The following is a 20,184-nucleotide window of genomic DNA, read 5'->3' as shown; positions in this document are numbered from 1 at the left end:
GTCTCGGGTTTAGGCTGCTCAACTCTACTTCCCTTTCTACTTTTACTCTGTGTGAAGCATCTCGAGACTACCCCGACGCCTCGGTTACGTGTCGAAGCCCTGATGGAAGCCCGAAGTCCCGAAGTTCCCGAGATTTCCGAGAAATCGACGTCTTTCCCGTCAAAGTGCTGCCTGAGCAAAGTATCGTTTTCATCAAGTCGTCACTTCTACCAAGTGAGTTCATACCCCTAACTTATCTTTTAAAGGATTTAAAATGCTTTTATAGGGGAATACAAGTAGAAAACCATACGGTTATATAATCAATCACATGTGATTTATAACTAGCAAAACAAATGGATCTCTTATACTTCAATCACACCATTTCAAAACAATTTATAAAGCTCTACCTTATAAATTTGAAGACTCTTCTAATTTTAATATTTAACCCAAATATATAACGGAAATTTTGTGTTATAATTAAGTTGGTTATAAATGTTCCTCTATCTTCTGGGAATAAAAGACGCAGCCATCATTTTATTTATTCATAAAAAAGATGAAAGAGCGATTACATGAGATTTATAGATACTCATCTCTCCATGAGCCTACTTATTTTTGCAACTACTCCCATCTCAAAATTCAAAACCGTAAAACCTGATTAGAGATGCGAATGACATTTATTCCTGGATCATTAATTAATCTCCACCTTAGAACATGGTAGATGGGATTCGGCATTGCTGCACTTCTAGTTTGCATTGGTTGGGCAGACTTTGAACAATCTGCTGCAAGTCTTGGGTCTGAGGCTGTCCACCACGTCGGCTACGTTGTTGGCTCCCTTGTTGCTGCTGCCTCTGGGCTTGCCTGTACACCTCCTGCATGGCCTCGCACTGGCATTCTTCCTCCACGTTCTGAAGCTCATTGCAGCATTGTTCGAGACCTTGTGGCTGTTGACCTTGCCTGCTGACGCTCATCAGAAGGGTTGCATAGGAACCCATTTGTCGTTGGATGAAGTTTTGGCACTGGTTGAATTGTCGGCTTCGGATGTGCTCACACTGCTGTTGCGAGCCACGGCGGCTGTAGGTGGTGTCCTCGGTGATAGTGGTGAAGGTGGTGATTGAGATTTTTCCGACTTGGCATTGTCTAGTTTGGAGTTTGCATTGGTTAGGAAGGTTCTGAGCCTTCTGCATCATTTGTCTGATCTGCTTGGAACCGAAGCTTCCGCCTTGTTGTCCCTGTTGTTGTTGTTGCATCTTCTGGGCTTCCCGGAATGCTTCCTTCACAGCCTCACACTGGCACTGCTCGTCGACGAATTGGAGCTCTTGGCAGCACAACTGGAGGCCGCCCTGTTTCTGACTCCGGTCGTCTTCTTCATACAAACTCTGGCCCTGCGCGAGATACCTCTGGCACTGATTCAATCTTTGACCCTGGAGCTGTCGGCTGCACTGCTGCTTCGAGAATGTGCTTTCCTCCTCGATGGTGGTGGTGATGATGGTGCTGTGGGCGGAAGCAAAGGCTACAAGGGCTGTGAAAGCAAGTGCTAGTGCTATGAGCTTTGCCATTGTGGGATGGTTGTGAATCGATGGTTGTGGTGGTGGGTATTTATGGTACATGTGGCTGCACACGTGGAGAGCTGGTTGTAATAGGTGGCGAAGTTGAATACTGTCGAGCAACACGTACGAGTTTTCACATCTCAAATGTAACAAGTGGAAGTGCTTTTTTGGGAGTTTTTAGGTGTCTAGTCTGTTGTTCGAACGCTTGTGGTGGTGTAATGGCTCCTGATGGATTTGGAGTAATATATAATTTATTTCATATATATAATTTTTAGTTAGCCACGTTCTATTTTATTGGTACTATGAGAAGTAGCCTAATCAAAGCTAATGAGTTCGTTTGAGTTTACTAACATAACATGGTTAGTTTAGCGTTAGGTCTAGCTTGTTTGCACCCTTTTGTAGTTTGAGATATCTCTAAATATTATTAAAATAGAACCCTTAATTCAACAACAATGAAGTAATCAGGACCATTGATTGTATTTCAATCATATGTTTTCACTATTAAATCAAATTGCTTACATCATTTTCTTTAAATAAAATTCAAACACAATAAGATTCAATTATAGAATCTTTAATAATTATAAAATCTTTAAATTCAACAATTATATTATCAATTAGAACATATCATTTTATTTATATATTACATATCAGTTTCTCTAACTAACGTTGTTCCTAATTTAACTCATTTATTTATAGCTTTTGGTTTCAAAATCAAAACCCGTTTAGTTTTTATTTATTCTTTTTGAAAAGATTCATTAAATAAACATATAAATAATTCAGTTATCTTTAAAAATTATTAAAAGAGAACCCTTAATTCACCAATGAAGCAATCATGACCCTTAATTGAATTTCAATCCTATGTTTTCCACCATTAGATCAAATTGCTTACATCATCTTCTTTAAATAGAATTAAAACACAATAAGATTCAATTATAGGATATTTAAATTCAGCAATTATATTATCAATTACTACATATCATTTTATTTATTTACTAGATATCAGTTTCTCTAATTAATATTGTTCCTAATTTAACTCCATTATTTATAGCTTTTGGTGTCAAAATTTAAACCCGTTTAGTTTTTAATTATTATTATTATTTTTTTTTGAAAAAACCCATTAAATAAGCATATAAATAATTTAGTTATTAACCTATAAAAGCTAATCTAATCCCATTAAATCTCTAAAATATTTAAGAGTCAAAATTAAAGTCAATACTATTCATAATTTATCTCTCGGTATATCCCACGTAAAAGAAATCAATTTGAGATAATGGTTTTGAATTTAAAACTTATTAATTAAGAAAGTCAATTAATTTGAATTTTTGACTCAATAAAAATGATATTTTTTTTTTCAGATGAATATCCAAAATTCTCCAAGATGATATCTTAGGATCCTATTTTTTTGGAAGATAATGATTTCCTTATCGGAAAACAATCTATATATACGATTACATTGAAGTTGTTCTTCTTACGATTTTGGATTCAGTCATATGATTTACAATGTTTCTTCTTTAGCGGTCTTATTCTTTTATTCTTTTTTCCAAGTTCTTTGTTTACCGTGTTCTCCTTCTTCTTCTCCAATCTCTTATATTTACTCTATTCTTATTACCTCTTATTTCTACTTTATTCATATTCAGAGGTCATTAATAAAATTATTAATCTACTTTAAGCATATTAGTTTCATTCTTTTAGTTATAAAAAGAAAAGTATATCCATATATATATATATATATATATATATATATATATATATATATATATGTGTGTGTGTGTGTGTGTGTGTTGACCTATGTTTGTTAAAAGAAAGCCATAAAAATCATTTTAATGCATGATGACAAAACTCGTGAAACGGACCAAAAGCAAGATAAATAAGTTTTTTTATCATTACACTTCAACTTGCATGAACAAATACATATATGTTGTTTTAAGGTTTTTAAGAATTTTTTTATACATATTATTATACTCTTCAGTTAAATTTTCTAATTTTATTTTACTGAATTTGTTTATATTAATGATTTTAGTTTCAAAATCATCATTCGAGCACAATACTTTACCGATGTGGTGTTACTTACAATATTTGGTCATGATGCAAAGAAACTTCTAGAAAAAATCGTACAAGAGTTGCTTCAAAAGTTTAACGAGGTTATCGATATTAACTTCATTTATATAATACTAATTTTTTACTTTTTGTCTATTGATTTTTATAACCATTTTTTTTTAATTTTTAAGAGAGTAATATGTAGATTTATCCAACTTCTTTGAATGTACTTTTGGATAAAAAGTTGGTGTTCAAAATTCAAGTTTTACATTATAATTTGGAGAACACAGTTGATGATCATGCAATCTCAAACTTCACTGTTGATAATACAATCATTATTGAATTGGAAAAAAAAAATTAACATCAAACATGAAACATTCTTTTACGAAGAATGCTACAAACACTGCACTTATTAAATTTCATTTTTTTTTTTAAATTTCGGTTGATCAACTAACATATTTCTATGTACTAAAAATATAGGCGCCATAACCTGATTTATTTAACGTTTTATTAGCAGAATTCAAATTTCAAGACAGGTTAAATTAGAAAGTTTTAAATATAATATAACTAAAACTAATATGTTAAATACTTTAAATTATTATTAACTTCTAGATTGACATATGAATTTATTTTCCACATTTAGGATGTTGTTTCGTTTACTGGTGATAACATCACACCTGCTTTGAATCTTGATAAATGCACTGCAACAAGTCCACTAACTAAATGGACATCCTTTAAAAAAGTGTGTGGGCATGAAGAATTAAAATGCATGCTGGGAGATGTTTACGATGTTGATAATCTGACAACAATGTCCTCAAACAAACGACCATCAACATCAATGACATATCGTACTTCTAGATAAGGCAAGTCAAAACTGTTAATTCCAAAGCAAGAAAAATAATATATGATTTTCATGATTTTGTTTGAGTAGTTGAATGATTTGAATACTATTAATTTCATATTTTGTTTACATACTATTAGGTTTTGGGGTTTGATTTTTGATGACTTTGTTTCATACTATTCATTTTTTGGGTTAGAATTTTGATCATTTGAATACATTTTGAGTTTTATGAAATATTGAATTATTCATCTATTTGCCTTTTTGGTTTAAACTCAGATGAATTTAGAAATTTAATAATATTTTACTCTATTATTTCGTTTGAATGTGAATTTGTCAACATTGTTACAATGTTATTCATTAAACTTCAATATAAATATTAGAAAACTACCATTTTTTATGAAATTATAAACTTTTATTAATTTTGTAACCGTTCTGAAACAATTATTAATAAATCCTTGTGAAATTATTCATAAATCTATTACTAAATATTTACCATTAAAATATTTTTATTTTTAGATATTAATGATATCCTATAATTTTATAGATTCAAATAATAAAACTCATTACAATGATGCTAAAGAGAGGCGAAGACTAAGACGTTTACATTTACAATATGAAAGATTGAATTCTATGTCTAAAAGAGAAACTTTATTTCATCATCTAAAGAAATAAATACTTTTAATTGTGTTTCACTTATATATTTTCCATCTTTACATCAAATTGCTTATGCCATCTTGACCAAATTAAAATATTTGAATTTGATGTTTATAGTTATGACAATGCTCTTTAACTATAATGTTTATCGAATTTCTTTGCAAAATTTAACGTTGCAGGTACATATAACTTATTGTTGCTTTTGAGTTTACATGGCCAATATGAAAAATAATCATATGAGCCTTCATGGAGGTTGGTACACCGAACAAAATTAATTCATAAAGCTACTACACAACATGTTTTTATCAAGAAGTCACATCTTGTCGTGATAAAACAAAGATCACATGGATCATTCATGTTAAAAATTACCGTATTAAAAAAAACAAATTGCTCTAATATAAATATTAAATAATTTTATTGAATAAGTTTGGTCCAAAAACTGTAAAAATGAATATAACTAACATTTTTTTATTAAAATTTCACCCAAGACAATGTTACCTATTAATAAAATATCTATTTAATTTATGTTCCCCGCGTTTAACGCGGGTCATAATCTAATTAAGATCTATAAAAATAGTTGAACATAATTTGATATATTGGCTTTAGATACAAATCAAACTAAGCCAAAAATTAACTTGGGTTTTTTACTTTATCTAAAAGATAAAAACTAATATTTTAGAATTCTTAAGAAATAAAACATTCAGAATTAAAAAAAAACAAATAACTAAATTTTGAAATGTTATTGAAAAAAATTAGATAAAAATATATTCTTTCTAGTTTTGATTTTTAGAGTTAATGGTTGAAATGTTTCTTATCTAGCTACCTCTACTTAATTAATTACACATTAATTTGCTTTACTCAATCTCCATGTTTTGAAAATCAGATCGGTCGGTTTCAACCAGAACCAGTCCGTCATGTAAACCGGTAAAAAACCAAAAAACTGTTCGTCATGTGAATCGGTAAAAAATAAGGAATTTAATATATATATATATATATATATATATATATATATATATATATATATATATATATCATATTTTTTATTTTTTATATAATTAACATTAATAATAATATAATTATGTCATCATTTGGTTTTTCCGATTTTTGAGATCGGTCCGACAGGTTGTTGGACCAGTTGAACCATTAAACCAGTAAAACGACCGATTCGATATTCGTTCCAATTTTCAAAACTTTACTCATTCTTCGGAGATAGACAATTTTTATTTTTGATATATAATTGTATCCACAGTTTTAAGAATAATATATTATTTTTTACCATTAACTTACCAAAACTTTTATCCATAATCATATAGTTTTCTAGCACTAGGTGTGCTGCAGTATCACTAGATTCGATGTAATCTAGGGAATGTTGTAAAAAGTTAAGGATGTCAATTTATGATTCAACACGACAAAAATACACAAATCGAAACAAAATTGGGATGAAATCGAAATCCGAATTTGTGTTCGTGTCAACTGTAATAAACACGACGTCATGTCGTATCGTGTTTTTGTTTAAAATTCGATACGAAATTAACATGATTTAGCATGTGGTTGTGTTTTTCATGTTTCTCGTGTTATATATATATATATATATATATATATATATATATATATATATATATATATATATATATATATATATATATATATATATGTAACATCCAAAATATTTCAAGTAGTATTCTTTTAAATTCCTTTGTGCTTAAATTGAAATTAGGAAATAATTGTTAGATTAAGGTGTTTAAGCTCATAACTAAATTCGTATATTCTTATAATTAATAACAAAGTCTTTTTTGGGTTGCCTTCATAACCAAAATAAGCTAGAAATGATATTAGAGAGAGAAAAATGATTTTTTTTGTTAGGAATATTATGTTGTGTCATTGTGTGTATTTATTAGTCCATTTATGTAAAAGAGATTGAGCTTGTCCACCCGTCATTTATTAGGGTTAAAGTATTTAATGTGCATGCATGCATCGTGTTTCTTAACTTTGGCTATTATTCTTATAACCCTAATCACGCCTCTACAATAGCAATTCTTAATCGAGTTCTTATGAGGTTGTGGGATATAATCATTCAGCATACTTTGAATCATTATTCTTGTTCTTGTTTACAACTGATTTTGAATCTAATCGATCTTTCAAGGATTAATATCATAACAATTGGTATCAGAGCAAGAGACCGTGTAAACTATACACATCTCTTCTGTTTATAAAGTCATTAGGGTTTCTGTTGGTATTGGATCTGATTTAGCCGTCATCACTGTGTTCTTGACGATATTATGTGATTCTAATATTACCCTAAAACTACTTCAACTTACACGTCTGATTCTTAACAGGTTTCAAAAGTTATTTCATCATGCAGCACGACGATTCTCACATAAGCTTGAGGAGATAAAAAAGAAAAAGAACTCTGATAATTCTATGCCTGCTTTGATTATGCAGGAAAAAGAACCTGATGATGAATTTGGCAGGGTGGAAGTCTGGTCCACGGATTCAGAAGATGAGGAGGTTCGCAGGTCAACTCATGGGAGAAGTTTCATTGCGAAAGAGGACGATTTGCACCCTGGAGGAAGATATTTCGTAGTGACTAGTGATGTGTCACAAATGCGAGGATATGCCACTGATAGTGGACATGGGGCGATAGCTGCTTCGCTGCGAAACCAGTTTTTGAACAAATCAGCGAATGTGATCAAATGATCAACAAGGTACACTCTATTCTTGAATCACTCAATATTCCTGTGTCACGATATGAAACTGAACTAAATGAATTAAAATTCACATTTTCTAGTATCAGTAACATGTTAACACAAACTCGCTTGACAAATTCTAACCTAACCGATCAAATCAACAGGGTTTCGTCAAAGAGTGAAGAGAGACACATATGGATACAGAAGATTGAGTATGATTTAGGAAAGTTTGGGGATCAATTAATTTATTTGCAACGAGACAATTTAATGCTTTTGAAACAACATAATATTTTTTGTTTGGTTGCAAAAAGGCTTTATCATAATATTACAAAATTGCATCTTGATTGTGAGATTGGTCAAAAACTCCTTAAGATGATTTTGCCATCCCTTGAATTAAAGGAAGACTAAATTGATGCTGACTGTTATAACTGCGAATCAATCATCTCATCTGATGAAACTTCAGAACTTATAGAATTGGACTGGACAAAATTGAGTCTTTTATTAAGTCTAAAGACCACAAAAACATGCTAAAACAACTTTTGGACGAAAATGACAAAAAGCGAATTAAATCTGATACTATGTAGAAGTTTGACTCATTGAGTACAAAGTTGAGTTCAGATAACAAAATTAATGTTGATAACACTTCTGAATTTGACTATAACAGTAATATTAACGAAATATCTGTAGAGGATGAGGTTGACTGCTCAGAGTTTGTTAAAAACGAACCTTGTGTTGCGAAAGTCCCAATTTCTAAAAACTCCATTGAGTTTGCATGTATTTCTGAAAATAATCCAAATGTTCTAAAAGAAATTGCAACTGTTTTTCCAAAAGTCCAAACTGTCCCCAAATAGGTTTTCAAAATAAATGAGGGTAAATTAGGATCAAATAGTCGAATTAACGTCCATAGTTGACAAAGACAATGAAGATGGAAGTGATGAGCATTTTTGGTCAACTCCGATCGACAATGCTGACGAAACAGTTGGTCTCTCAGAAAGGACCTCTTGGAGAGTAAAAGGAAGATACGTAGCAGAACCTTTAAACAAGGTCAATTCCAACTACGAGAAAGGAAGCCCCACCTTTTTATCAGCGTTCATCCCTCAATTATTCTTCCCTGTCTTCTTAGCAAACTGATTCACCTTGAACATTTCCATGGCAATTTGCCATGTAATATCCATTTCTTCCACATCTTCTGAATGAATCTGATCCAGATCAGCAAATGACAATTATGGTGGAAGATCTCGAGCTACAAGAGCATTGTAGCAGTTAACAAGTCCTGTTTCATCACTTTCCTTAGAATTTGAGGAAGAAGCCACATTTGAGGAAAGAGCAACTTGTGGAGCAACAGACGATTGATTCTGAGAAAAAGGCATGGATGATGCAGCAGGAATTGAAGTTGCTGATGAAGTGGAAAATGATTGAGTCTGAGCTTGTTAAGCAACAAAAGGTTGAACTAGAGAGGGAAAGGTGAAAGATGAAAGAGCATTATTAGAGGAAATCCGAAGATTTGCCGTTGAATAGGAATTCACATGATTAAGCTCTCGCTATTTGTCATCAATATCACAAGCCTTGATGATTGCCATTGTTTCAGCAAGAGTAAGGCGATTCAGATCCTTGGTTTTCTTAATAATAGATACATTCATGTCCCATGACTTCGGAAGAGCATTCAATAGCTTTTTATTTATTTCAGACTTGGTCAAGAAGATCCCATATATATTCATCTCAGTAGTGAGAGTTGTGAATCACTGTAACTGTGCCTCTAGGGTTTCTCCAGGAATATAATTGAACATGTTGAATTTCTGGCGCAGCATGTCCTGGCGAGTTTCCTTCATGTCTTCATTTCCTTCATATACCTCAATCAAGGCTTCCCACAAAGCCTTAGCTGAAGTATACTCTCTGAAACCTTGAGCTATATCAGGAGATAAAGCCATGGTCAGAGTGGCCAAAGCCCTTTCCTGTTCTTCCACTTTCTCAAAATCTTCATCTGTATAATTTTCAACCGCTTTGTCAACTATCTGTCCTGTAATAGTGGTGGTAATTCTGACAGGATTCTTGATGATGCTTCTCTAGATCTTGAAGTCCTTCATTTTAATGTGCTTTTCAATCCGGTATTTCCATTCAGGAAAACCATCTGCAGACAGTAGTCTTGGAATGCATGTAGTTGTGCCCATGACAGAATCCAACTCATGATGATGTGTTTGACTTTGAGAATCCATTTATTAATTTTTAAAAATTAAAGTAAAATTAAAAAATGTCAAAATTTTATTATAAGGTCAGGTGTGTTTACGACCGTAAACTAAGTTTACAGTCAGGCAGTTTACGGTCGGGGTGATTACGGTCGGGCAGTTTACAGTCGATTAAGAAGCACTGATTACAGTCCAAGAACACAGTGTACGACTATTGAATGTTCTTGAGTTTACGGCTGTAAATAGGGTTTACGGTCGTAATCTCTTGGTAGTAAACTTCCAGAAATCTCAATAAACACAAGTTTGAGGCAGATTTAACCCCTTTAGCAATGAAAACACCAAACTCTAATCTCGAACAATAAAAATATGAGTTTAAACGGCTGAAAACTCAATTGAATGATGCTTTGACATCGGTCTTGCTCTGATACCAATTGTAAGGTCCTAAAACGGATCTTTACCAATGATCAAGCAATCACACAATCACAGAAACAAGAATATAAGTAGAAGAATAGTTGAAACAAGCTTGCACACATTTATTACTTGAAACTTCGGGTACAACTAGTTTACACTTGGCCGTGAACTGTCTAGCATCAACAACCAATAATGACCTAAACAACCCCTATATATAGTGGAATTGGGCCGGAAACTGGGTTTAAGGCCCTAAAGTAGTTTACGGCCGTAAACTAGTTTAAGGCCGTAAACTCACTAGTGGGCCGTAAACACCCTAACAACCTACCAAAAAATGATAAAGACTCAAAAGAACTTATTATAATGAAAGCCTAGACCAAACCACTAACTAGACCCTTCATATGCTATGACTTGTACTTGCCCTGATGTGGCCTTCGCTTTGAGCATGGTCAGTAGATATCAAGGGAACCCTGGCAAAGCGCATTGGACTGCAGTCAAGAACATTCTTAAGTACCTTCGGAGGATCAAGGAATGGTTTCTAGTCCTCGGTGGGAGTGATGAATTAAAGGTGCGAGGGTACAGTGACGCTAGTTTTCAGACCGACAGGGACAACTATCGTTCACAGTCGGGCTGGGTCTTTACCCTTAATGGAGGAGCATTGACTTGGAAAAGTTCCAAGCAAGAGACCGTGGCTGATTCAACATGCGAATCAGAGTACATTGCAGCGAGCGAAGCGTCAAAGGAGGCAATATGGTTGAAGAACTTCATTGGAGACCTTGGAGTTGTGCCATCTATAAAGGAGCCCATGTAAATTTTATGTTATAATGAAGGAGCGGTTGCCTTGACCAAGGAACCGAGGGATCACGGTAGATCTCGACATATCGACATAAAATATCACTTTATTCGACATCGGGTGGAAGGACTCCTCGTAGTTAAGAGGGTATCGTCAGAGGATAACCCAACAGATCCGCTTACGAAGGGACTAAGCAGGGTTAAGCACTTGCAGCACGCTAGGAGCATTGGGCTGAAGGATGATATTAGTTTAGATTAGATAGTTTAGAAACGTGTAATAGATAAAACTGTAATTAACATTTGATGATTAAATAAAAGAGTATTATTTATTAGTAATGTTATTGTCTTATGTTAATTGTTTACCTATTGTTTCAATTTGCATGTTTTGACTTCCTGAATAATAAGAATTATTCGAACCTTCCACAGTCGTTCATATGTTAGAAGTAGTTATGAATGAAGACTATTATGAATTGGTGTGTAGATTGTCTAAAATGTATTAGACATTTCAAAAGTTTGCTACAACGTTCATGAGTGCTTATGGTTTTGATTTGAGCATTGGAATAAACCTACGCTTGCTGGAATCACTTCATGGAATTTATCTCGAGTGATCGCAAGACGATAATATCATATGGTCTTAAAACCTAGATATATGGTTTATTGTTTGCTAATTAGTTATGCATTGATAATGCGTAACTGCATCAGTAACTTGATGTTATAAAATGCATTGTTGTGTATGATTTGGTTAGTGAATAATAAATGTATATAAGTCGAAGTTTATTTGTTCCTTTTATCCTAAAAGGGTAAAAGCGATATCAGGGCCCCTCGATGATTTGGTTTGACTTATGTGTCCGGCCCGGGCAGGACTAAATTGATGTGTTCAATTAAGTTCTATGTCAAACGAATCAGATATCGAGAAACAAACTATTGGACAATAAGTATGACTATGTTCCATGTAATTGTCCGCACGGTATCTAGAATGGAGGACTATACGATCCCTTATCTAAAGGACAAGTTACTGATAAGATTAGAGTTTGACAACATCTTTGAGAGCTACGATTGCGGTCAGATTGTGCTGACATTTGTAGTTACTATACTTATCCAAGTGGGAGACTGTTGGATTAGTGTCTAAGCCCGTAACTATATTTAGTAAGTACTTGACCCGGTTGTGCATGGTTCTTTTGGGTTGCCTTCACCATAGCAACTTGACAGGGTGATTTATGGGGAGAGAGAAGATATTATGGTTTATTAATATATTATAAGAATAATGTATTAAAAGAGAAATCATATTATTTAATTAATATTGGTCATAAATTAATCAGGAATTAATTTGGTGACTAAAAGAGATTAATTGAATAAAGGGGACTTAAACTGTCAAATGTGTGATATTTGAATTTTGGGCTGGGAAACCTAATGGATTAAAGGGGTGAACGAAATTATGATGGGAGCCCATTATATTTTTGTCCATGGCCTGTATTCCAGAAGGTTCCATGGGCTGCTTAGGGTTTAAGCTGTCCATTAGGGTTTTGACTGAAACCCTAGCGGCCCACAATATAAATAGGACCCTATGCATGCAATTTTCGGCCACTGTTTTTTCTTAGAACCCTAGAGCTGGCTTTGTGTGCCTCCTCCCTCTATCAATTACTACCATCTTGCTTGTTGGTGTTTGTAAGCCATTAGAGGAGTTACACTAGTGACTCTAAGCTCAAGGAAGAAGAAACATCAAGAGTTCTTGAAGAGGTAATCATCTAGATCTCATCAATTACATTATTTTTTTTGTAATATGTATGCTAGATCCAGAGTTATAAATCATGGGTGAATTGCATGTACAATAGAGAAACCTAGATCCAAGTATTAGGGTTTACATGTGCACATAGGAAGGTTCTTTTGTGTAAAACCCATCACTTAAGGCATCGAAGCGTTATGATATTTGTCACCCCGCGGACTGTAGCTAACAGTCAGGGTGTGGGATCATCAATCCCTTACAGATCTATACACACTTATCACATTCTCCGGACAGAGACCCTGTTTATAAAACAGGGCTTTCTTGTATACCTTGATAGGTACAAAGAAGACGAATGACTCACATATTCTCAATTAAGTCATGTATTTTGAAATGTGTATGTTTATGTCCGAAATGATTACCCATTTTACAGTGTTTATAAAGGCATAATAATGATATGTATTTTATTATCTATACATAATGTTATAGTTGAAATGGTTACTCTTGTCGTGATATGTTATGCAAACATATTAACAAAGCATATTATTATTTATACATTTCATCCCGAGAGGGTAAAGTGGTGTCGTAAGATGTTTTGCATGCCAACATTTTTGTATGATAGTTATAACAACAATATGAAAAGTATAGCAAAAGATTGATGTTTCCACACGAGTTTATCTATGTGTTTACTTGTATTCCCGTAACATCCCGGAATAGCAAGAGTATAGTAGAAGGGCTAAAAGAGTGAAATTAGAAGGCGAACTCGGCGAGTCCATGGGGGGACTCGGCGAGTAGAGTCGCGACTTGGTCGCGTGTTAAGTGGCCGACTCGGCGAGTCAGTAAGATGGACTCGGCGAGTAGGCGCTGGATGGAGAAAACCCTAAATCCGGAGGTTGAGCCCTATATAAAGAACATTAGGTTTCCTCCCCAGCCTCCTTATCATCCCTTGAGTTCCAGAAACCCTAATTTCGTGAGGAAACTCCCATTGTTGAGTGAATTGGAGCTTGGAGAGGTGGTTGTTGAAGAGATCTTGAAGGAAAAGAGACTTGGATCAAAGGGCTTTGCAAGGATTCGGGTTAATCTTCTCTTGGAGCTTCCTTTTGAGGTATCATTTCATTGTTTGAGCTGTGATTGTCTAGATTCTTCATTTTGGGGGTGTTAGAGATCATATCTTTTGGTGTTTTGGAGTTTAGAGGTTAGATCTGAGGTTGCTACCTCAGATCTGGAATGGAGAAGGGTTGGAATGCCTGAAAGTCCCTGTGTTTGAGTGTGTAGTGAAGCTATCATGTCCCAAACCCTAGCCCTAAAGTGTAAAAGGCCTAGATCTCTTTGGATTCACGTAAAGTTTGCCACTTTACGTGATGGATGGGTTGTAGGAGGCTAGATCTATGTTTTGGATCAATTGCATGGCCTGGAATGCTTCTGTATGGATTCAAACCGGTGGTACTCGGCGAGTCACATGGGTAGACTCGACGAGTTGCTTGAAGATGAGCTGGAACTCGACGAGTTGGAAGAACAACTCGACGAGTTGGATGAAGATGGCCTGGAACTCGAAGAGTTGGAAGAACAACTCGGCGAGTAGGTTGAAGATAGCCTTAGACTCGACGAGTCTGTTCTTGGACTCGGCGAGTCTTGTCGAAGAGTCCCAATATTTTCTGGTTGAGTCGAGAATCGATGAGTCAAGGGATGACTCGGTGAGCTGTGTGCGAGTGGACTCAGAGTTGTTGGACTCGGCGAGTCTCGGGGTGACTCGGCGAGTCAGGTCGCGGATTGAGGGAAGTTCTAAGCTTGGGGACTCGGCGAGTCATCGGGTTGACTCGGCGAGTAGAGTCAGTCAGGGGTTGACTTTGAATTTGTCCAAGGGTTGACCAGTTGCCTTCCAGGGGTATTTTGGTAATTATAGGTATTTAATGAGTTCAGTGCTTTGTTGTTGTTCAGTGGAGGAGTTCGTGTCAGAGTTTGGAGTAGCGGGATCTTATCCTTTCAGCCGACAGTTTCGAGGTGAGTTATCCTCACTATATCAACAGGGTCTACGGTACCAAGGCCGACCCTTATCGGATTGAGATCCGGGTAGTTGTTGTTATGTTGTTGCCTTGATATGTTTGCATCCTGGTAGCTAAGATGGTATATGTTAGAGACCTGATTGAGATCGGTATCCTGAGAGATAAGGTGATGCTATGCTAGTGATCGGTTAGGTCGGTATCCTGGTTAGGATGATTATATGTTATGTGATCTGTTTGATCTGCTTGTTGACTATGAATTGCTATATGATTGTATGTATATGTGCACATGGTTGTTTGGACTGGAGTTGGGTTGAGGCGGGTCCTGCTTTGTGCTGTAGGCCAAGATACCCAGGGCGGACCGGTTGTCCCGAAGGCCCAACGAGCGGTTCGGATAGGCTGTAGGCCCCAAGAGGGCAGACCAGACGTGCCAAGGCTCGGAGAGTGGACCGGGCCGATTGAAGGCCCGGTGCGGGCGGACCAGTCATACTGTAGACTCAGAGAGTGGACCATGTGGATTGAAGGCCCGGTGCGGGCGGACCAATCACACTGCAGACTCGATGTATGTGGTTAGATTCAGAGAGTGGACCAGGTGGATTGAAGGCCCGCTGCGGGCAGACCAATCACACTGTAGACTTGAGGTATATGGCTAGACTTGGAGGGTGGACCAGGTGGACCGTTAGCCGGTGCGGCGGACCAGTCCCACAGTAGACCCGAAGTGCATGGCTGTTCTGTGATCGGATATGTTTTAGAATGTTATGCGTGTATGGTATATGTGGTTTGTATTTTGGGGGTATCTCACTAAGCTTTCGGGCTTACAGTTGTGGTTTTATGTTTTTCAGGTTCTTCAGGAGACCGTGGCAAGGCGAAGACGTGATCGTACCGCTCCTCGTGTTTATGTTGTGATGAGATTCTGGGAATACTTAAAATAAATTGTATTGAAAACCTTTTTGTAATAACTTTAATGGAATCGGGTTGTTTTCGAAAATTTTAAATTGGTTGAAATTTTTGGTCGTTACAAGTTGGTATCAGAGCCTTGGTTTGAGTGAATTGGAGGAACACTCGTGTGACTCCAGTCTCAAATCGAGGAGAGTTTTGAAAAGAGTATTTAAAATAGTTTTCAAAATGAGTAAAGGAGGACGCGGAGGTACGATCAGCCGGAGCCAGTAAGTAACCCCAAAATATCATACATGATATCTGTTTTTGAGCTTTGTTAGAACAGCATGCTAGTGCTAGGCTAGGGAACATCAGAATTTCATGATAATGTTGCCTGATTTGTGATGCCTGTAGCCTAGGGTTTCCTTGTGAGAGATTTCCAGTGTTCCTCTAGTTGTGAGGGTTGAGCGTTGTTATGCATGTTTCTCTAGGGTATGGTGGTAGTACTTCATACAAATATGGGTAGGTGTGGAAGGTAGTATGGTCCCGTACTACTGAAAGCACAGGACCCATACGCGTATCAGGGAAACCATGACCTCTAGGGTTGGGTTGAGAGAGTTGGATCCCAGGATAGTGGGAAGAGTCTGAGATTTTGTGTGGTGTTTTTCAGTATGGAGATTCCGAGTCATGATAAGAGTGGATCCGGATCAGGATCGGGAGCAGGAGAGGGAGTTCCGGGCGGGTCAGTACTGCCTGAGGTTATCGGTCAGATGAGCACGTGCGAGTTGGATGCGAGGATTCGTGAGATCCTGCGTGATGAGATTGCTGAGTTGTTTCGAGCTGAGTTGCCGGAGCTGTTTGGGTCGATCAAGACCGCCATGTTTGAGTATTTTGATGAGCGCTATGCGGCTCTCACAGAGACGGCTGCCGCGGTGGCTACATCAGTTGTAGCAGCGGCGGGGGGAGGAGCTGGTCGGGGCTTTCAGTATCGGGACTTCGATAATACGAAGCCTCCCACCTTTGATGGAGTTCAGGACCTGATTGTTGCTATGAGATGGTTATCGGACGTGGAGGGGTGTTTCTTCACGTGTTCATGCCCTGCTGATCAGAGGGTGAGGTGTGCTCTGAACCTGTTGAGGCTCGGGGCGAAGGATTGGTGGAGGTTGACCACGGGGTCATATTCTGATGCGCAGAGGGCTGCGGTTTCATGGGATCAGTTCATGGAGATGTTCAGCACTCGCTATGTTCCGCGAGTTGAGAGGGAGAGATTGGCTCAGGAGTTCCTTGAGCTGAAGCAGGATTCGGAGTCGGTGACTGAGATCACCAGGATGTTCACTGAGAAGGCGATGTTCTGCCCTGAGTTCGCTTCGGAGCAGGCTCATATGTCTCGATATCTGAGCGTGCTCAAGAGGGATATCAGACAGTTTGTGTCTACACAGAGGTGTGAGACCTTGTTGGAGTTGCAGGAGGCCAGGCGGCGCGAGTTAAAGATTGAGTTGCAGATGCGTGAGTTGAGGCAGGCTCCAGTGCAGTTGCAATCGGCGCCAAAACGGTCCAAGACCGTTGATTCTAGAGTGGGGGATCTGAGTAGCCACACTTGTGGGAAGTGTGGAAGGAGTCACACCGGAGTTTGTAGGTCCGGTGGTGCATGCCGCAAGTACGGAAAGGAAGGGCACTATGCAAGGGATTGTCGGCAGATAGCGCTGGTTCGAGATTTGAGGATTTGTTACCATTGTCATCAGGTTGGACATTTGAGGGTCAACTGTCCACAGCTCGCTGCAGGAACGGTGCAGGCTCCAGCACCGGCCACTTTGAGGATCACAGGTGGAGGTCAGGGTGGAGCGGAGCCCCCAAGGGCTCAGGGTCGTGCTTTTCAGCTTGCAGCAGAGGAGGTTGGAGCAGTGTCGGATGCAGCTGCGGGTATGTTTCTTCCTTTATGTATTGTTATCTTATGATTATTATGGAGTATTGTTTATGTTCTAGTATCTTTGTGTGATTCTTGGTGTGATATTTGTTGTTTTTGAGAGTTATGGCGTGAATATGGGTTAGTGTTGGAAATTTCGTTGGTTATCATTCATGGGGTTGTTAGTGGAAATCTGGCGTTGGTCTGAATGTCAGGTAGCATCCGCCTTCTGAGGAGTGGTTAGCTACAAATTGAGTTTCTTTTGAACGGAAGAATCAGTGTGGAAATGTGATTTTGTGAAGGTTGCTAGTGCTAGTATCAGTCCGCGTGTAAGTGTGGTGTTGTGCAGGGTTGTTTTGGGAGGTCGGTGATAGCGACCGGTGGCTGATAGTCAGTGCCTTAAGTGGGGGAGAATTGGAAAATTCTCCAGATGATCGATGAGTATGTGAGATTGTTGAGCTGTCTGGGATTCAACAGTGTTCTGTCAGCCAAGAGCGTAGGCTGACATGAGTAAGTGGCAAGCATGCGGGGCGGAATACAGAACAAGGGTACTTATTTGCGGAGGGTCTGGGATCAGGCCGGGATTTAGTTGTGTGATGGAGATAGAGTTCAGAACCCCTAGAGGGCTAGAACAGTATGCATGGGAAGATTTCCCGGAGAGATAGCTTGGAATGAGGAATGCTAGTTGAGCGGTCCAGATAGACTGAAGGCCGGCAGACGTACCAGTCAGGCCGAAGGCTCAGAGAACGGTCCAGCCAGACTGAAGGTACTGGAGGGCGGTCCAAATTGGCTGAAGGTTCTGAGAGTGGTCCAGATTGACTGAAGGCCTGGTGAGGCGGTCCAGTCATGCTGAAGACTCTGCAGGTATTGTTGGATCGGTTCGAGGATATGGTTTGTGTATGTTGCGGTGTGATAGCATTTGAAGGTCTGGCCCCGGGTAGTGATCTTGATTAGTTGAGATAGTGCATGGGCTTGAGAGTCCCTGCGACCAGAGCCAGAGCATGTGTGTTGGGTGGATAGCGGTTACGCTATGAAGGAGTGGTGTAACGTTGGGCGAGCACCGTGGCACTTGTCGGAGTGACAAAGCGGCCAAGTGGATTCCTTGGTAAAGGAATGAGAGAGGAGTGTAACTCCGAGAGGGAGTGCAAGTTCACGGAAGTGAAAACGGCAGAGCAGAGTTATGATTAGAGTGATCCGAGTATGGTCATTGAGCAGCGTGTTTGTGGCAGTGGAATGGAATCACATCCGGTTTGGGATGTCTGCTGATCGCGGAAGGAATTCCGCGGGTGTAGAGCCAAGAGGCTCGGAAGGGAGGCAGGGAGGGAGTCTCGGGCTCTCAGTGCGATTCTGACCAGGGAAGTGTGTATGTAGTAGTGGTTCATCCTGGGGGATGTTTGGAGATGTCATAAGTGTATCGGGTCTTCCCAACCTGAGGGTGCTAGAGCTAGTTCAACATGTGTATGTGATTGCAAGAGGAGAACTCATGGGAGTTGTTCTGAAGAATGTGTCTTTCTGTCAGCGGAATGATTAGAGTGGGCTTCAGATCGGTAATCCGGTGGTTCATGGTTATCTTCTAGCTCATATGGGTCGAGTGATGGTTGTGATTTGGAGCAGTGTTGCATCGTGAGTAGTACTCAGTAGTTAAGTGGTGTTATCAGAGGGTAAAGTCGGTGGCCGGCTTGAGTCAGTGGTTAGGACACCGTACGAAAGGAGAAAGTGAGCTTCTGGTTTCTATGGTTGTGTTTTGAGGAACCTGGTCGGGTTAATGCCAGGTGGTGCGTGGCGGGGGTATTTCTGGAATTGAGTTGCCGCAAGCTTCGAGGACGAAACCTAATGTAAGCGGGGGAGAATTGTAACATCCCAGAATAGCAAGAGTATAGTTGAAGGGCTAAAAGAGTGAAATTGGAAGGGGAACTCGACGAGTCCATGGGGGGACTCGGCGAGTAGAGTCGCGACTTGGTCGCGTGTTAGGTGGCCGACTCGGCGAGTCAGTAAGATGGACTCGGCGAGTAGGCGCTGGATGGAGAAAACCCTAAATCTGGAGGTTGAGCCCTATATAAAGAACATTATGTTTCCTCCCCAGCCTCCTTATCATCCCTTGAGTTCCAGAAACCCTAATTTCGTGAGGAAACCCCCATTGTTAAGTGAATTGGAGCTTGGAGAGGTGGTTGTTGAAGAGATCTTGAAGGAAAAGAGACTTGGATCAAAGAGCTTTGCAAGGATTCGGGTTAATCTTCTCTTGGATCTTCCTTTTGAGGTATCATTTCATTGTTTGAGCGGCGATTGTCTAGATTCTTCATTTTGGGGGTGTTAGAGATCATATCTTTTGGTGTTTTGGAGTTTAGAGGTTAGATCTGAGGTTGCTACCTCAGATCTGGAATGGAGAAGGGTTGGAATGCCTAAAAGTCCCTGTGTTTGAGTGTGTAGTGAAGCTATCATGTCCCAAACCCTAGCCCTAAAGTGTAAAAGGCCTAGATCTCTTTGGATTCACGTAAAGTTTGCCACTTTACGTGATGGATGGGTTGTAGGAGGCTAGATCTATGTTTTGGATCAATTG

General features: G+C 38.4%; 1 protein-coding gene across 1 annotated transcript; it reads right to left on the bottom strand.

Moving 5' to 3' along the window:
• Positions 1-683: 683 nt before the first annotated feature.
• Positions 684-1,535, bottom strand: LOC111911991 (2S seed storage protein). Its single transcript, XM_023907757.1, has one exon. The coding sequence runs from the start codon at positions 1,533-1,535 to the stop codon at positions 684-686; it is 852 nt and encodes a 283-aa protein (XP_023763525.1).
• Between the last annotated feature and the right edge of the window lie 18,649 nt (positions 1,536-20,184).

Source organism: Lactuca sativa, chromosome 7 (genome assembly GCF_002870075.4).
Source record: "Lactuca sativa cultivar Salinas chromosome 7, Lsat_Salinas_v11, whole genome shotgun sequence".
Taxonomy (NCBI): domain Eukaryota; kingdom Viridiplantae; phylum Streptophyta; class Magnoliopsida; order Asterales; family Asteraceae; genus Lactuca; species Lactuca sativa.
Note: the sequence above shows the minus strand (reverse complement) of the source record. Positions and strands in the feature narration are given on the sequence as shown.

Coding starts and splice junctions, on each gene's coding strand:
- LOC111911991 (XM_023907757.1), bottom strand. CDS start 1,535: ATGGCAAAGCTCATAGCACTAGCACTTGCTTTCACAGCCCTTGTAGCC.